Genomic DNA, 19668 nt, shown 5'->3' with positions numbered 1-19668 from the left:
CCACCCTTCACCACCAATCTTTCCCAGCAAGTTTAGAGGATGAAGGTGAGAGGTGAGGATGCAGATGCTTGTCAGAAAGGGGATGTTTTCAGTTTAACGAAGGGATCTGGGTATATTCCCAGCACAACTGGGGCCAAGTCTGACCTACCAAGTAACATATATATTTCTGTTTTTGAAAGTTTGGACATATTTTAACAGTTATTATTATCATCACATTTTCTACAAAATAAACTCCCTTTCTCCTCAGTATAAGTCGCCTCCCAGTTCAATTTTAATGTCTTATTACTCTTCACTGTGTTTTACATTTCTTGGCCCTCCGTAGTGTCTCTTCTACCTTTATTTTCTCCACTGCCAAAGCAAATTTTCAGTTTCCCTTCTCTATTCCCACTCTTTCCTCCTTGGAATAGTGTGGTTTTTTGTTTCCTTGCTCCCTCCCTTGGTCACATCTCTCTTTTCTCCCCAGCCTGTCTGTCCTTCTTTCTCCTTTTTCTCCTGTCTTATTGAGTCTTCTTCCCTTCCCATCCCCATTCTCCTCACCGAACTCTCCCAAGAGCAAGCTTTGGAGCACAGCCAGTACTGAATTTTAGCAGCCACAGCCTGGTGTGCAGAAGATGATGCTTCACCAATGGCCAGACTTTGCTATGCCACCTTGTGCTCCAACCACATTTTCTGCCAGATACTCTTTGTTCCTCTGCCATGTCCTGCCTTTCCTCTTCTGCCAAACTTCACACAGTTGAAATGGTTACAGCTGTAAAAAGGTCTCCACTGCTCCGGTCCATGTGTCCCGGGGGCTGAGGCATTGACCATTGGAACACTGCCTTAAAATAATCAATAACCGCGGGTGACACGCCAACCTCTCACTGGCCAACCAGGGATAACTTGGGGTATTTCCTCATTCTCAGAGAGAAACTGCTATTTGTTTAATAGAGGCCGTCACCCAAAAACATCGCTGTGCCTCGCTCAGACGGCCACGCTCCAGGAGAGAGGAGCTGGAAAGCCTGAAGCCGGCTGTGGGGAACTCTGGAGAGCCATCTTAGCCTTGCTTAGAAGGTAAGCAAAAGTATTTACATGCTTACTGTAGCATTGAAAAGCAAAATTTACTAAAAACCTCACTAAAAATTAGAAGCTTGCTCTAGCCGCCTTGCTTAACGAAGCTGTAGAATGTGCTTTTGTTTGGTGAACTAATGAAGTGTTGTAGTGCTTCTGGCAAACCGGAGTGTTTTCCTAAGCTATAATAACACATGCAGATCCTCTGATGTGCACAGGTGGCAAAGCGGCATTGATTTTGGTGGTAGAGACTCTTACTAGGTCTGGTGATTGTTGTTTAGGTAAGTTCTCCCTGCAGTTTGAAGTGGTATTGAGATAGGTCAAAGACAAAGGGCTGGAACCCCCAGCTCTTCCAGCCAAAGCAGCGTCATGTTGCTTTGTGCCGTACAAGAACTGGGCCCTCTGGCCATGTACAAAAGATGCAGAAGAGAATTTATAACTCAACTACAAGGCTTAGCTTTTGTAGAAGGAGGCTAGGCTGTGCCTGTGCTTGTTTGCTTCTCTCTGGGGAGGGGAGGTAGATGAGGTTGGGCAAACAAATGGAAAAGCTAAAGCTGGAATGAGACAGGAAAGCAGGCAGGTGAGAGTTAGTGTAAAAAAATAACCCAGACACTTGTTATTTGAAAGACAGGTGAAATATCCAGTATCCTTTCCATTTTCCTCCATTCCCTTTCCCCACTTCATCTTTCACTTGCATGTTGTTTGTCTGTTTAGATTTTTATCTCTTTGAGCTAGGGCTTTCTCCAGAGGCTTGCCAAATTTTGAGCACTGTGTAAACAACAGGTATTGACCATAAACACAGAAGTATCTCTGGTAAAAATGATCCCATCTGGAATAGTTTAATGGCAGTTGCTTATTTTAAAGACAGATTATAAAGCTCAACATGACTGCAAAGTGCTCAGAAGAAAATGCATATGAGCACAATGCTCTTCTTGAATTCATAGCAGCAGAGAACAATGCAAATTTTTTGGTATAGAAATGCAAACTCAGATGTGTCTGTCAGCCACAGCTGCTTCACAGCAATATATGGCACCCCCCCGATAAAGTCTTTCTGTTTTTCATCTCAGTCAAATAGGTTGAGGACATTGTAGAGGACATAATAGAGGACATCTCGCCTGATATCTTACCTTATCTCTTTACTGTCTTCATTCTGTCGCCAAAGTCTGTTTTAGCCTGTCTCTGCCTTTCTCAAATGGCTTCAAGCTACCTTTCACCTGGGCCTTTTTCTTGCTCGGGAACCCAACCTTGATTGGTTTCTGTGTTCCTAGCCTGCTTAATGCCTTCTCCACACCAATCTTGGTCATAAAACTTTCTGGATTAGCCAATGCACATGAGTAAATTGAGGGACATTTCACTGCTGAGTGCCTCAGTTATTACAAAAACTATTTGCGCATAACAAGCAAAGGCACCTGCGTGTGCATGAAATGGTGTGTGCCCATGTCCTTTTCCTTCTCTTGCATTTGGTAACTGACTCACAGGGGAGCAAAGCCCTTTTTGTCATAAACTGACAGTTCTCTCTGAGGACAGAAATCCACAGCTTGGTATTTTGTATTTTCATGCACATTTTATATATTTATGCATTTGAAAGCCTTGAGCTGGAATGAAGCAATGATAAAACATCATTAAGAAGTTGTGATCAGTTTGTGCCATAAAGTTGAAGGTGGTATGCAAGTTCAATAATCTCTGACCCAGTAGTCTGAAATTTCCAAATTGACATGGAGGCATATCTGTGGATCCACTTTTGTACTGATCAGGCTTTTCTCTCTGGCTGTAGATCACAGCATGGGTGCAGTGTGAGCTGAGGTTGTAGACTTTGGTGAAGAGGGGTCTAATAACAGCCTACGAAAAACTGGTGTGTCACAGAGGTGATGGAGTGGTGTGAGAGGATATAATGAGGAGCAATAGCCCTAATTTACAGCTTTGGAGATTCAGACTGGACACGAGAAAAAACTTTTTCATCAAGAGATTGGGTCAACCCTGCAACAAGTCACCCAGAGAGGTGGTGGTGGTGGCTCCATCCTTGGGGGTTTTTAAAGCTCAGTTACACAAATCTGTGGCTGACACAGTGACCTAGTGGTGGTAGTCCTGCTTTCAGCAGGAGGTCAGACTGGACACCTGCAGAGATCTCTCTCAATCAGTGTTTCATTTATGTTCATTCTTTGATTTTTGAAAAAGAACCTGAATGCTATGAACTACTAAGCTACTGTATGTTATGATCTCTGAAAATAAGATAGGATGGTTTTTTGACCTGCCCTTAGCAAACAGACACAGAACGAGACAAGATTGCAGCTTTTCAGATGTTTTAGGGTGGGTGCCAAGCAGGCCCATAATCCACAGTCTTGTCAACCCTTACATGCAGAATAAGCACGTCACAGTAAACAGTAATAAATATTTCTCCAATTCTTACTGAGAGTGTATTTTTGACTGAAATAGAGGAAATGCAGCTAGTAGGCACCCTGGGGAGGCTTCCCTGCTTGTCCCAGTGCCAAGGCAGGGTTGAACATTCACATGGTGTCCTTGGTAGCCATTTCCTGTTCTTCTAGACCTTCAGTGCAAGAGATTTCAAATCAGCTTCCCAAGACAGTCGTCCCAGAAAACCCAGGGCATGTGTAATGGGTTTAGTGCTGGCTAAACGTTAGTGCACCCACTAGAAATTATTGACTCATTTCTTGCTGAGATGTGGATTAGGAAGAGGAGGGCAAAACAGGCTCAAAACTTTAAAGGGTATAAAGAGAACTTTATTAACAGAATAAAAAGAAAAATGATAAGAAAATCAGAATAAATCTTCATAACACTTATCTTCCCCCCACACCCTCTTTTCTTTCCCCCTGACAACATGAAGAGAGAAAACTTGGAACTTTTAGTCAGTTTGCCACTTCTAAAATAATCTTTCTTTAATTTACTTAGGGAGACTAGTCTCTCTTGCCATGCTATGGAGACTTTTTTACAAGAAACAGTTTTCTTGTGGCTTTAAGGTCATAGCAAATCAGCTGCCTGGGAAAGGAAAATTTTTTGCAGTGTGAAGGTCTTATGCTTTGCTGCTTTCTCAAAGCTGCTGCTATGGGCTACATCAACTCATGGGGTACTATTTTAAGGATAAGCTGTTTTAACATAAAAACAAAAGGGTTTTTTTATCTCTGGGAACAGAGGTTTTTCTTCTTCTATCCCTGGGGCAAAGTTTCTCATCTCTCTTATCTTTTTCTGTTTAAGCTTTTTATTGGATTACAGCTTTTTAGCATTTATATGTTTTATCATGAGTGGGGTTTTTTCATGGGCTGCGGGTGAATGCTGCATTTCTTCATGCACTTTATGAATTATAGGAAAAAAAATAAGTTTGATATATCAAAAAATATATCTTCACTACAGCCTCACAAAAGAATTTCAGTCTAAGACTAAGGCATCTCCTTAATCCTCTCCCATCTAGAATTTGACATCTTTACTGACTTCAGTGTTCTATGTTGTTTTCACTATGTGCCTTCACTCTTTTTTTTGCCTGATTTGGGAGAGAATTAGTGTTTGTAGGTTCATTTGTTCTTAAGCTTTATCAATTGAAACAGTTATGATAGTCTTGCAGCATTGAAAGGTTGATCTCGTCTAGGCTCTGCAGTTGAGGAATGGCTGTGTCTTTTGCTGCTGGTTACGTGGTCCCCGCTGGCACCATGCAAGCCACGCTGGCTGCCGGTGCCACCCCTGTGCTTTTTCTTCATGCAAGGCATTGGGAAAAAGAAACAAAACTGCTGCTGCTTTTGCCTTTCTGTTTGCAGCATGGCTGGCTAAAAGCGGCTAAGCAAATCAAGTCTATTGCGAGTCATGCTGAGATAGCTGCGGCCACGCGGTCTCAGCCACATGGCTGCTTCTGGACTGGGCTGGCAGCGGCTATTTTTGGCCCTGGCCATTTCTGGTCTTGGGGCTGTCTCCAGCCCTGGCCGTGGGGGGCCACTCCCAGCACTGGTCTCGGAGTAAAGCAATGTTTATGTGCGAGCCATGCTGAGGTAGCCCTGGCCGCACAGCGCTGTCTCAGCCACGCCAACTCCGGCCAAACAGTCCCGGCTGCGCAGTCACCCACAGCGCCGGGACAGTCTCAGTGGCATGGCTGGGAGGCAGCAGAAATCTGAACCAAGGCACGCACTGATCCAGCCACTCAAGCCTGGCCTGGGCAGGCCCAGCCTAGCTGCAAGGGGTCGGCCCGGGCCCGGCCAGTTACCCTTTCAGAGGCCAGAAGCCAAGAGAGCTTCCCCACGCTAGCCCATCCTTAACTGTGTTTTCATAGAGGTGCATCCAGCTCTTCTAAGTAGTTTAACTGGGTGTCAGTCTTCAAAACTAGCCGTCTGTTTGGTTAAGGGGATGTCAATCTTTCCCCCCCAACTGAAAACCAGACTTGGTTAAACCAGGACAGCGTCCGCCTCCCGTTCCACTAAAGGCCTTAGCCCTGACTGCCAGCCAGGGCATCTGTTTGTGGAGTCATGGTTTCGTTAGTGATAATCACAATGGACAGACAATTGTCCATTAAAAACTAAAATGAAACTCTCTGGTAATTTCCTACCAACACAGGTTTAGTCCTACAATTTTAAATAAATTCAATTAAACATCCCAGCTGTGAATAATTCAATTTTAAATAAATTCTCTGAAGGGAACAGGGTCTGTAGAACAGGACTATCTGTGTATGTCTTACCTGAAATATTTCTTTCTACAAAATTGATTCTTCTGTCATTAAAGTTTAAAACTGCTGAAATCTGGTGCTCCCTGCACTGCAGTAACCCAAACCTCCCTGTATCTTTCCTGAGCAGAGAGCTGCCATGTGCACGGGGAAGTGTTCAAAGTGCATTGGGATCACCCTCTTCCCACTGGCAGTATGTGCCATTGTCTCCAACATTCTCCTGTACTTCCCCAATGGACAAGTACTGCAGCTCAGCGAGATAACTGATTTGGTCTGGTTTTTCCACGGCATTCTGGGAGCTGGGATACTGGTAAGAGATGAGTATTTCTTGTGAGTTTTGTTCCGTTTTGTTTTAAATGTGGGGCCAAGAAAATCTCCATTAAAAAAAGGTCATAAAAATGTGTTTTTTATAAACATGTGAACAGCTTAAATGAGAAGTTGGGTATGTAACTGAGCAAATGCATTTAAGGCAAAAAAAAAAGTGCCCAGCCAAAGAAATACAAAACATTCCTGAAATAAATATCAGGACTCCAAGTTAGGAAGAAGCACTAGGCCTGACTGCTTACTGTGGAGAAGAGTTACATGAGTGTTCACCCTCCAAGAGTGAAAGCAAAGCTGGGGTCAGCTGGAGGTGGTGAGTCTTCACTATTGTCTGCACCCCCAAGTCACAAAAACATGAAGGGAAAATCAGAAATGTGTTTCAGCAGGTGTTAGCTCGAGACCCAGCTAACACTTTACAAATGTGGAGCTGCAAATGGCTTAATAAGCTGAAGACCTCCTGTTCCCACACTACCGCCCACCTTCTTTTGGGTTGCATCTGGCTTGAATGTGCCCTTCTATAACTAGTTCTCCATTCCAGGCCTCAGGAAAGATCACTCGTATGTGAATATCCATGTCTAGAAGGGAACATGTTGGGGAATACTGATCTTTCCAGTTCATCAGAAAGCCTGCTTCCCTTGTGCTCTTTCAATTATCTACCCAAGTGCAGTTAAAAAGCTGAGCAAGTAACATGTATATGACCAGTACTGGGCAGATGGCAAACTGGCACAGAGCTGGCCAAAAAATAAAAGAATCTTTAAGAATAATTAACTTAGAAAAAAGTAAATCTCATTCACAGTCAGCCTATGATGCAGCTGCTGCTTAAGTCTATGGAAGGCCTGCAGTGGATCGGGTTCACATTCATATTTCCCAAAGCAGAAACATGGCATAAGGTCATTCAATAAACTGTTCTCCACCAGCAGCTTCTTCTTGTGGCTACCAGTTAGGCCTATTACTCATGCTGAGCTTGAACATAAGCATGAGTTTGTAGAAGGAAGAAGTGCAGCTACATGAGAGACCTTGTGGAAAATTCATATCACTGCAAGCCCAGGAGTCATTGGCATTCAATGAAAGGAGAGGAAAGATGTTAGATGTGAGAGCGTCATTGGCTCATTGAAAACGTGCCTTCTTTAAAGGCTTCCACACAGCCTTGCCTGTGGTCAGCACTGCATACATCAAAAATGAGAACAGCTAGTCAGAGGAGAGGGAAAATTTGCACTGACCTTCAAAACACAGCATTAGGAGTAATTATTGATCTACAAACAATGCTTTTGAGTGTACATGTTTTCCAGAAAACAGCATGAGAAATACCCACAGGTAAGGGGAAAGAAAGCATTATCATCAGCTCCATCTTCCAGGTGCTGGAAGCATGGGAAAATGAAGATTGGCTTTTCAGTGTCCTAAGGAGTTAAAACAAGAGACAGGATGTTCCACAACAGGAGTCTGGCCCATATCCTGACACTACAGTGAGGAAAGATGAAGCTGCAATATGTTCCCCCATGCACCTGGATTCCTCCCAAAGAAAATTGAGGCAAGCCATGCCAACAGGTTGCCTGATCTTGGAGAATCTCCCCACAACTAGGATGCATCCTCCAGAGTCAAGACTGTGGGAGAAACTTCAGAACAGCCTGGCTTAGCTCTGTGAGCCAGTAAACCTCCCTCCACCTGGGAACTTAATCTATAGACTGATACATAGATTGTCAGAGCACCCTTTGGCTGGGTAGCCAGCTCCACCCTTTCCTCCTCTGCTGAATTTCTAATGGAAATTATATGGCATGAAAACCTCTCAATTTCTTTATTTCAAATACTTAGGATGTAAAGAGAGTAAGACCGGGTCTATGTGTCACAGTAACGCCTTTCCTCATAGAAAGCCAGTGTGCAACAGAAGGAAATGCCTGACTGAACCATGGCTCACACACAGCACTTGTTTTACTGACAACAGCCAAACCCAGCAAATTCTCATTCCCATGTCAAAAGGCAGGTGTTTATAACCAGGCACTGCATAAAAAGAAAGCTGCCAAGCAAACCCTTCCTCCTGAGCTAGGCTAATAGATGACACAAAAATGTTTGCCACTTAGATGGGAAACCTCGAAAGAAAAATGACAGCCCTGGAGGAAAAGGAGTGTTGGTTTGATGGGCAGAGGTATTAACTCTCTTTCTGAGTGCCAGACAGTAGAACACTGGGGCTGAGGCTGCCTTGGGGACCATTTGTGATTATTTAAGAGCAGACTTCTTTGCAGGAAGAGGAACATCTTTTTAACCACAATGCTCTACTTCTGCAGGCTTCCAGATGTGGTCCAGCCACCACGGGAGGTGCTGTAGGTGCTGCTAGGGTGTGCATAAAAGGCAACAGAGAATAAATCCATTGGAAAATATTTAGGAGCCTACAAATCTAAGCAAGTTTCATAACAATGTCCCACACTGTTCAACAGAGATATTCACACAACACGCATAAATTCCGTGGGCTTTGTTCATCATGGACATTCTGCTCTTCCTGCCCTACATGAGAAAAAATCTTGCCAGCATCTAGTCAGGCCATTTTTACAGTTTTTACCTTTTATGTTTGTTTGATTGATTGACTAATTAATTTGGGTTCTTCTTCTTTCATTAACTTTATGGTAACCATTTCCTACTTTTTAAAATTTTCCTTTACTTGTGCTGCTCTTTGAGATGCTTTAACCAGCACTGGTGTGTAGAGACAAGGCAGTGGGAGTGTGCTGGCTGCCCAGCCAGACCCACAAAAGCTTTCTTGCCCTCTGGCTACCAAACTAAAGGCAACTTTTCCTAACTCCAGAGTGTCTGTAAGGCAGCATTATATCCCCAGTCATAGATGGTTACTGACTGCATTATATTGGTTCAGCTCTGCCTGATAATTACCATGGTGAAGGCTAATGTGAACTGGGCGTTCCCCATTGTCTGAAGTCCATCTTGTAGGTTTTCCAGAAATTCAGCACAAACCCCCCTCTCGCAAACCAAAGTCAGATCTGTTACAGGAAGCTCAAGGCTGATTTCCTAATTACAATCCAGAGCAGAATGCTCAGGAGGTTTACACTGACCCTAATTCTTTATCCAGCTATGTATCTTTTCTGGGCAGAAATTCAGTTTTCTCAAAACTGACACATTTTTTTTCCAAACAAAAAAAACTCAACAATACTGTGCTGAACCTTTTTATACCCTGAAAAGAGCAGTATAGCTTCAGCAATCAGAACTGATGTAGCAGCAATTTGCCAGACAGCTCTAGCTGTAATCCCACATTTATTTCTGAGTAACTCTTCAGCAGCACCAACATCCAAGCAGGTGTAACCCCCAGAGAAGAGACAGAAGGTGATTTACATTTGAGGACCATGATGCCCAAGCTCTTAGAATTTAAAAACCACCGCAGCAGATGTGCTGCACACCAATTCAAAGCCTGTGCTTTTCTTACAGGTTATTTTGCCAGCATTCATGATGCTGGGAGCAGGTGGAGCAGGATGTTGCGCTAACAGATGTGGGGTAAGTGGATATTCATGTGTTGAAATGGCACTACAGAGCTTGTGCAATAGCTCTTGAAATGGCTGCTCAGCAGGTGGAAATGTGCAGTGACAAACCCTCACACCACTGTCAGCAGCCATGTCAGGGAAACGGGGAAGAGGAGCTTGATCTGCAGCGTCCCTAGGCTGGGGCTGGGAGCTCAGTTAGCCAGCAAGAACGTTATGATGTTGCAGCTGCTGATAAGAGGGAAATCAGCCAGGGCCGGTGCTAGAGCCTCAGGCACAATGTTGAGGGCAAAGGGGACTATGTCCCATGAAATAAAATGTGGCTCCAGCTTCCCCTGCTCAAGGCAATCATAAAGACTGAGACAGTTGCCTGTTCCTCCTGTTTCCACAGAGCCCTGTTTCCTCTATTCCCTTCCATGGCAATCTGCTTTTCCACAGGTTCATCCCTGCTTTTCTCTGTAGAGATACACATGTCCCCTATTTGTAGGTCCATGCCCAAAGCGTGAGATGCTGCATCGGGCACTGAGCAGCCAGCACTGCTTCCTGCAGTTCTGACCAGTAGCTCACATGTGCCCAAATATTATGCATGTGAAATGTGAAAATGCAATTTAGGCTCTCTGACATCTAAAGAAAGGCCAGAGAAATGTTTTACTTGATAATTAAGAATATTATAAACCAACATGTTATAAAGGCATCTCCATTCATCCTCAAGCCCTGGGCACAGACGTCTGTGTGGCTATCATTATTGGCAAGAATAAACTGACTTAGAAATTTTTTTGAGTCTGCATCCTTCCCAGAAGCAGCCTGGAATGAGAGATTCCATGCAATAAAGCACATTTCTTCTGTACTCTTCAATCAATATTTAGTCTGATCCATGAGAAAACCTTTGCCTCTTTAAAACATTTTACTTAAATTAATTCATGATTCATAATACCAAAATAGCATTCTTTATTAGGATGTCACACATTAGCAGGCACATCCCAAGGGACATGCCATTACATTGATTTTACCAAATGTCACGTGCACAGACAGGACACTGACAATGGCCAAGCAGGCCAGTTGCAGAGATGGGGTGAGAGCCTAGACACCTTGCAAACAGTGCCTGAGCCAGCTGCTTTGTATGACTTTGAGTGATGCAGAAAGCAGTGATGAAAAAGAGAACTGTAGTGGTTCCTACGCTCACTGACTCTGTTAAGTCACAAGGGGAAATCCAGATGAACTGGGCTGAGTTTGCACAGCATCTCAGGTGTCTCTTCTCCGTCCTTCATCCCAGCCCTAAATATTACAGAGCCAAGAGTCAAACTTCCCCAGGCTGGCTGGGTTCACTCCCCAGCCCAACAACACAGGTGATAGCACAGTGTCATCCAGCAGCCCATATCCACAGACCCACCACAGTCCTCCATTCTCCCCTTCCTCTTTCACTGTCTGAGCCATTCCTAGCAGCAGTATATCAATGCCAGATACCCTGTCTGCACCTTCCCATCCCTGATTGGTTACCTACAGGCTGTTCTCCTCTTCTTTATTTGCTGTTATGGAGGAATAAAATAGATATTAAGAAAGTAATTTGATTGTGCACTGTGATATTTTGTCGAATCAGGAGAATCACAGAATCATTAAGGTTGGAAAAAAAACTCCAAGTTCATCAAGTCCAACTTTCAAATGATTACCACCATGCACACTAAACCATATCACAAAGTGGCTGATGGCCAAGTGATGAAGCTACCCAAACAAAAGTGGAAAACAGGCTTGGTGCGGACAGTCTACCTATGAAAATGCTGTCTTTTTGAACAAAAAAGTTCAAAAGTCATACACTGCCATGAGATGGAAATGGTGAAGCTCTACCCCCTCTGCTTTAAACAGACTGTGGCTCAAAGTAGGGATGAGATGGGGACATGAGCAAGGAGTGAATGGCTGTGAACAACACTAAAAACAAGTTTACCCTGCACAGCTCCTGGGGAAGAGTGATTTCCAAACATTCAAAAAGAGGTCAGTGTTGCAGGGAGATCTGAAGGCTGATGGTCTGCTTCTTCAAGGGAAGAAACTTCAGGCAAAATGTACTTTGTGGAGAGTAGAAAAAATGCACAGACATCCAGAGCAGGGGTGCTCAGATGTCCTGACTATAAGGTCTGTATGTGCAAGGCAGGACAGGTATGGTGTGAGGCCCTGGAGAGCAGGGGACTCCCTGGGATTGGTTCAAGCATCCACAATATCAGCAACTTCCCAAAGTGACAGAGCTCCTTGGGAGGTAGGTGTGGATGGACCTGCTAAGGGTTCCCCACCTACTGGCAGAGAAACAGCCCTCATGGAACTACTCAGGAGCCTCTGTAATCCACAGGCAAGTTTGGGCACCTTTCTGCTTTGGAGATCTTAGGTATAAAATGATAAATTACACTTGAATATTAGAAATTGCAGAATTGCTTTTCAGAGTAAAAAAGAAAAAAAAGGTTAAAGAATTGTTACTGATCAGAATTATTATTCAATCAAAACATAACACTTTGCTCAGGGCAGGGACTCTGTCCTATTTTATTTTGCACAATTCCTGGTTTAATAGTTTCAGACTTCATCAAAGCCTTTACACACTGCTGAAGTATCTTCAACTCATACTTTTTAGTCACTTTACTGAGTTTTCCAGTTCACAGTGATTTCATGCTACATTAAGCTTCTTTTCATTAATCAACTTTAAATTATTACTTACAAATACATCAACGGCTTCTTGTCCTTGCATTATGGAGTAATGAATTTGGAAAGTAACAGATTTAGAAAGTTTCAGTCTTTGCAGCTTAGCACGTACACATCTGAAATCATCCACTGCACTGACGTGATGAGGAAAAAGACCCACCCAAAACACAGCTTCTCTCATTGCATCAGCAAACATATACTCCAGTATTTCTAAGTCTTCCTTAAGAGTTACTTGTAGAACAAGAATAGCCGTAACAGCTTTCCAGACAAACTTAAGCAAAGATATCCAGATAACCAGACAGAATGACAATTCCATCAAAAACAAACAAACAAAAAAACCAAACCAACCAACCAAAACAACAACAACAACAACACCAACAACAACACCAAACAAAACCAAACACAAAAAAACCCAAAAAACACTTCCAGACAAAGAAACAGAGAAGAAAGAAATGTGTAAGAAGCAAGAACCAGGGTATTAAAGAGCAGCACAAGCTGGAACAGGAGGAACTTGGTAACTTCATCAAAGCAGCTGATACAAACATTCAAAGAATGAATTCTAAGAGTCTTCATCAGCTCACCAGGGACAATCGATTAAAGGATTTAATAAAGCAGGGAAAATCAGCAAAAATGGTCAGCAAAACGTTTTCAGGAGTACAGAACAGGTCAACATTATGGGAAACAAATTTCAACACACTCAAGCATCCCAGCTTAGGCCTCCTGTTGCAATTAAGGACACAAATGAGGAAATGAAATATTTAAATGAGAAGTACAACTAGGGAAAATGCTGAAAGTTTGAGATGATGAAATGGTTAATAAAATTCTTGGATTTTTCACAGATTATGAGGCAAGCCTCCAGAAAAGTCTCCAGATCAGTAGATAAAATGGGGAAATGCCCCTGCATGTCTAGAAAATGCTGAGGAGAGCCAATCTAACAACTTCAGCAACTCCAGACTCCTCTAGTAGCAACTTCAGACTCCTCTTTCGGTGGCAAGTCTCTGTCTAGATGATCTTGTACACAGTAAGGGAAATAGCTGGGATGAGGCTAGTCCTACAGTCAACAAATTCCAAATGAGACAATCATGTGACAGAACACAGTCATCACAGATAGCACTGACAAGTACTACTAGTAGTAACTGCTATCACAAAACATAGTAATACCAAAAGACCATTAAACTTTTTCTTCATAATTATCTTTGGGATGCCCTGTACTGCTATGCTGTACTAAAATTAATTGTCAACGTAATTAAGATCCTTAAGATCCAACCAAGAAGCAGAATGCAGAGTTGGAGTAAATAAGAAAACAAGTGGGGGAAAGTGATTCAGAATAGGCAGGAGCTTCAAAGAGAGTATCAGTCACTCACCTTCACCACAAGGAATGGTTGGTAATCTTATTGTGAGAGAGGTGCATCAGCTACAACCCAGACACTGTTTTGGTCCAGGACAATAGACTAAATTAACTACATTTTGCTGACAAGGGAGCTCTGCTAAGAGGCAATTCAGCTAACATGCAGAAAAAGATTAAGGAAAGAGTATCCAGCTTTGAGTTGTTAATCAGTATGATTAAATAAATCCCATGAGAAATCTCAGCAACTTTTAACTCAAGCATTGCTTTGGAGGCAAAACAATACACAAAATTCACACACCAGCATCATGCAAGGTTCTACAGAAAGCAGCTGACTGGCAAGCTGGAAACTGCTTTCACCAGCTTGAATGTGTTCAGACAGTGAAGACTTTTGAAGGCTTTGTCAAAAAACTCCAACATGGATGGTGGATATTTTCATTTGACTGTGTAGTGCAGTGGTCGGTGGAACAAATGGGACTAGGAGAAGGTTTCTACCTGCCTTATGGGGTGATGGATTTCACCTGGTATTTGCTGGCAATGGGGAATTATGAGACTTGAGATATTTGGTTTCAAACCTGAGTCATGGATGAGAGTATTTTTTATGTGCATCCTTGGTCATGCCATTGCCCTGATTTTAAGGCAGGCCTGCTGCCCTCTCCCTGCTCCAATTCTTCCCCTGGCTCTATGGCAGAGTTGTGAACAGCCACAAACAGTGATTCTTAACAAGACTATTGAGAAGCCTGTCCTAGATGCACCACCAGTAGCACCCTCCTGGGATTTTTGTTTCTATAGACTAACAGCAACTGGAAACATCCCATTCATTACTAGAAAACTACCCCAGAATGGAGTAAAGGTAACCTTTCTGTGGGAGTGGCTGATGTAAAACATGAGTGCATTACATACAATTTGAAGTCACTGCTGGTTTGTTGCCACATGCAGCACAATTACATTTCTCATCATGAGAAGAGGTAACCACATGTCATGGTGTTGCAAAATGAAGGAAAGCAGAAAAAAGAAAGGCTTTTTTGCATTCCATCAATTAACAAAAACAATTAATGTATCTTCTGTCGCTTTCATACCTAGTTCAGTAGTTGCTTGCTTTTTCTGTTGGTGCAAAGACCAAGAAAGGTGAAGAGTTGCAAATGCCAAGGCACATGATACAGAACAGATCAATCCAGGACTGGCCTCATACTGGCTTTTGAAAGAAAATCACCAGATTTTTCATAATTGATAGCCTAAGGGTAAAACTCAATAAGTTCTTTAACATCTAGGACAGCTACAACAGTCAGAAAAAGCCAACTATTTTTTATTCCCACAAATTTAGCAGCAGTAGTAGTTTCAACATGAAGTAAGAGACAAGAAAGAGAATTCTTTCTCATTCACTGTGAGTTTTCCATGCTACTCAAACCACTGTGCACACTGTGTTGAAGGTCTTTTCCCTTTCAGATGCTGCTGTCAGTGATCCTGTCTGTGATGGGATTCGCAGGAGGAGCATATTGTGTGGTCATCTCTTTGCTGGGGCTAATTGGGGGTCCTCTGTGTGACACAGGTGATGGAGAATACCTCTACCCTTTCAGGAATGACACTCTGGAGTGAGTATGGCTTACAAACTCCTCCAATTTTGCTTTCCCTGATCCCTCCCCTATCTTTTTAAAGTAAACTTGGATTTTTCCAAAATGAACTGATGGTTCACCCTGTGTACACCTAAACTCACACTTCTCTGAGTAGCATGTTCCAGCTGGTCATTTCTTTGACCAAGGAATCATCCTTGGGCAAACCGCCTGAGTTTCATCAGCTGTGTTTGTGCCAAGCCCCTTGTGCAATTTGGGATGCTTTCAAAATCCCATGAGCTGTGACTCCCACTGGAGTCAAAAGGAAATGTTTGCTTACTGTGCCACATTAATCTGTTAAATTATCAAGAATTCAGCCTGCTCTATCTGCTTCTGAAAAGCAAAGCAAAACTCTTCTCTAAATCTGTAAAGTCAACCTTGACAACTATGCTCTTCAAATCAGAGCTAGAGATAATGAATGGACTGGGCTGAGATACCACAGCAGGAATGGAGAATGTGGAGACACATTTTAAAACCACTATGGACTTTTCTCTTTAGTTATTAACATAATCTTGCCATACAACAAAGAGGAGATTCTTGTGCATGCAACAAAGTACAGATGCGGCTCTCTTCCCTAATTATCATGTCTGCAAAGGGACTTCTGGGGAGAATCACCAGCTTTGACCAATTACAGCACCATCTGAGACTCACTTTGTGCCGTCAAGTTCAGAAAATGAAATGCCAGAAAACAGAGAAAGCATTCTCAAGTTTTTACTTTCTAATACCTTGCCAATTATTTTCCTCTATCACAGAGACAATTATTTGTTTAACCAGACAACATGGAGTATTTGCAAACAACCCGAAAACATCATCCTTTGGAACATTGTCCTTTTCTCTATTCTCCTGGTCATCGGTGTGATTGAAGTTATTCTTTGTTTCATTCAAGTCATCAATGGGCTCACTGGCTTTATATGTGGCACATGTATGAGGAGAAGAAAGGTTGGTATGCAGTAAAAGGGTGCTTTATGTTCTTCCCAGTTTTATTTTTCAGGCTCTGGTAATGGTAAATGAACTGAGAGATCTGCAGAGTCCCTGGACAAGCTCCTCTGGGCAGTACAGATGCATTTGCACAGTCTCTTTCTGTATGTCACATCATTGTCGGGAATAACTTGGTCCTCAGATTTTTCTAAACAGCAGTATGACATTGACATACTCATTGCATGGCTCTGTTGCTATTTAAGAAGCCTTTTTGATAAAGTGTAATGACCCTCCCCAGCATATGTGAGAGACAAAAAGTAGAGATTTTTAAAATTGTTCAAACGTAGTAATGTTCATATTTCACAGAATGGAAGAAAACATCTTCCAAATTTCATTTATCACTATTGCTTCCTTTTCATTGTTTCTTTTCATTGTACAAGATATTTGCAGTTAGACAGATATCCCCTGAAATAGTAACTAATCATCTTTCATTCATTGCCTTTCAGACAAATATTTCTGGAATGTGAATGACCTACAAGGAATGCCAAGACAAGCTCCAAAATGCTGATTCACATACAATAAGGATAGTGTACTGTACTGTTTTATTTATGAGGGGACAGCAAAAAAAAAAAAATTCAGGTGTTTCACAGGACAAAATTATTTTTTATAAAGAAGTCAGGGTGGAAAAGGGCTAGTCTGAGAATCCACATTTTCATCTCTCTAAACATACCTGCTAAACCTCAGGTACTGGCAAAAACATTATTCTCTCTGGCCCTTACTGCTGTACTTGTGTATAAAGCACAACAGTCCTCAGATAAAAGATCACCACTTGCCCTCTCATGTATGTGGGAAATGGAGCTATTGCTAATGTATACATTTATCAGCTGCATGGAGCAGGCCCTCTCTGGCTGATGTAAATAATGTCCCATGCTCCCCGAATCTGACCATGAGCTCACCTGTCTGTTCCTATTAATTTTCAAATGGGGCACTCACGGATTTGAATGAGGATGAGCAGAGAATATATTGAGCAGTGTTTGAGACACTGCAGAGGCAACTGAAGAACATGGTTTTCAGCCTCTTTCTGCCACCCTGGAGCCAGATCCCCTTGCCAAAGCCCAGGGCACTTCTAAGTTGGTTCTTCAGGAGCATCTGAGAGTTATGGCAGCCTTAGAGGAGCATTTGGGTCAACACAGGCAATAGGGTTTGCAGCAAGAATTTAGAAATGTCTGGTTTAACAAAAGGGTGAAGAACCTTACCACCAATTTTGCCTTCATGAAACTGCCTAAGAATTTCACTAACTTCCACACAGGTCTGTAGGGCTGTTCTAGAATAGATCACATGGATCAAGGAATTAACTCACCAAAGATAAATGTAGTAATTATGTGCAGCTTAGTAATAAATAGAAGATATAATCTGAAGGCAGCAAATTGCATCAGCTTTAGTTTTTTAGCAATGGCAATACCAACCAGGAACTGTGTAATTCCCCATCATCACTCAAGAGGAAGCCCTTGATCTTGAGCTAATGTCCATGACTGGGAAGTTTCAGAAAACTCATCATTTCAGTGACCTCCTCAAAGGTTAATTTTTGGACATGAACTGTCAGCCAAACCATGAAATAATCTTTACCCATCCTGAATGTATGTAGGCAGCTATGAAAACCTGAATATATTTAAAGCACTCAGAGCCTAGTTTTCCTGATTTATGTTTTCTCAAAGTTGTTCATATTTCCACACTGTAGCATGGGAGCAAGCTCTTTAAACCCACTTATTGCAGACGTATGTGGCTGCTTGTGCTGTCCTTTAAAGCGACATGTGAAATGCTTCACGTTCTCCTTTATATATAATGGAGAGGAAAAGGCCAGTTGCCTAGATGAGGAGCATATGCACCTTGGAGCACGGTTTCACCCCTAGAAGGAGGAAATTTAACCTGTAAAATTGAAATGCAACTTCTGTAAAGAAGAAAGTGTAAGACTTGTTGAAGTTTGCAGTCTATCGCTAGGTGCATACAAACCTGCCAGGTGGCTTAAAAAGTTCATGTCCTTTCCCAGCAGTGAAGCATGGACAGTGCAACCACATACAGCAGACAGCAAACCAGGAAAAGAGTGAAAGAGGCAGTGGTAAAGAAGGATATTTGCTTGTAGTCAGGTGGAGAGAGACTCCTTCATCAGCACAGACTCTTCACAGTCCCTAAGTACCTGCCCTTCCTCATCCCTTAATTTTGACTCCCTGACTCTCACCTCTGGGATAAAGCCAACTTTGGCTGTGCTAGCACCAGGAGAGGAAGAGATACCCCCTGGAACACCTCCAGCACAGAAAAATAAGTGCACTGTGCTGCTGCCATCTTCTTGTTCCAGGCTGTCCTGCCCTAGGGATGTCTGTGTGTTCCTGGGAACACCCTCTGTCCTGCCAACTGTGTGACCACTGGCCTCACTGATATATGTAAATATTAAATATTGCTATTCTGAACCTATTTTCTGGCTTGATTTGTGTGGTCTGAAGGACTTGTGAGCTCAAACTATCTCAAATAGGAAGATAAATGGAATAACAAAGAAAACAGAGTTAAATCATCTGACTTGAATCACCATGAAGAAGTCTCCTCTAGGGTAGGCATCAAGATACACAGGCCATGGAGAGAGGCAACCTTCCCCCAGCCCACACTGAAAGAGATGCTTAAGGCAAGTGGGAGGCATTGCCTTTCTGAGCAAGGTTCAGTTGTCCACCATGGACAGGAACATCTGGTGCCATGTGAAGTGCAGCAAAGAGCCCAGGCACAGATGTCCAGAGATCCAAGTCTCTCATCTGGAGCTAACAACATGAAGGTGTGGCTGACTAAAGAAAAAAGCTGTCTCTTGCAAACACAAGGATGCTAAAAATTCATTTAGTGAAAATACATAAAGGTGACTAAAATTAGATTAGATTATTTCAGCTCATGCTTTTTTGGATCTCCCAAATCACCTTTTACATGAGTCAAAGCCTGTGCTCTCAGAAGTGACACCAGAGCCTTCTCCAGGAGCCAGCCAGCACATTGCAACAGGGGCAGCTCCTCATGCCAAGCACTGCAAGGAGACCTGCGAACCCAAGCTCTTCTGGTGGGCAAGGCTTCAAAAGAAAATGTCTGCATAATACTAAATATAATAAAAACTTTGATTTTAACAGGGAGTTGGCTTCACTGAAGATATCATGGTTCAGAATTAGGATTACTACAGATTTTAAATTATTGTTTTGGTTTTTTTTTTTTTAATTGAAAAAATTTTTTCAGGGAAATCTCCTAGCAAAGGAAAAGAGCAATTTTGTCCTTAAAATGTTTTTTGTATTGTATACATGATGAACTTAGTAAAACTAAGGAACTTCTTCTTCTAGATCTAATTTTTCTCTATATTCATCATCTATCTATCTATCTATCTATCTATCTATCTATCTATCTATCTATCTTTTCTGTATCTATCAACTTTAAATAATTAATAGTCAAAAACTACCCAGACATAAAGACAAAAGTATTTGTGTAATTTTGATATTAATTCACTGTGCAATCACACTACACAGGCTCTGACTGAAGGACTTAAATATGTTGGGTTTGCATTAAATTATCCCTCTCTGTCCTGCCTTTGAAACTCATGCA

At 42.3% G+C, this 19668-nt stretch overlaps 1 protein-coding gene across 1 annotated transcript; it reads left to right on the top strand.

The window, feature by feature from the left end:
• Window positions 1-918: 918 nt before the first annotated feature.
• On the top strand, window positions 919-16684 carry LOC119707767 (transmembrane 4 L6 family member 1-like). Its single transcript, XM_038153159.1, has 6 exons — window positions 919-1050; window positions 5835-6014; window positions 9449-9514; window positions 14969-15114; window positions 15885-16071; window positions 16557-16684. Exons 2-6 carry the CDS (start codon window positions 5844-5846, stop codon window positions 16575-16577), a joined length of 591 nt encoding a protein of 196 aa, XP_038009087.1. The 5' UTR covers window positions 919-1050; window positions 5835-5843; the 3' UTR covers window positions 16578-16684.
• Window positions 16685-19668: the final 2984 nt, after the last annotated feature.

The sequence above is a fragment of the Motacilla alba genome, chromosome 1, assembly GCF_015832195.1.
Source record: "Motacilla alba alba isolate MOTALB_02 chromosome 1, Motacilla_alba_V1.0_pri, whole genome shotgun sequence".
Lineage (NCBI taxonomy): Eukaryota > Metazoa > Chordata > Aves > Passeriformes > Motacillidae > Motacilla > Motacilla alba.
This window is presented reverse-complemented; position numbering and strand designations above follow the sequence as displayed.

Excerpts from the sequence above, each read along its gene's own strand:
- LOC119707767 (XM_038153159.1), top strand. The coding sequence starts at position 5,844 with ATGTGCACGGGGAAGTGTTCAAAGTGCATTGGGATCACCCTCTTCCCA. Across the intron at positions 9,515-14,968 it reads GTTGCGCTAACAGATGTGGG|ATGCTGCTGTCAGTGATCCT; the intron begins GTAAGTGGATAT and ends TTTCCCTTTCAG. Across the intron at positions 16,072-16,556 it reads CATGTATGAGGAGAAGAAAG|ACAAATATTTCTGGAATGTG; the intron begins GTTGGTATGCAG and ends ATTGCCTTTCAG.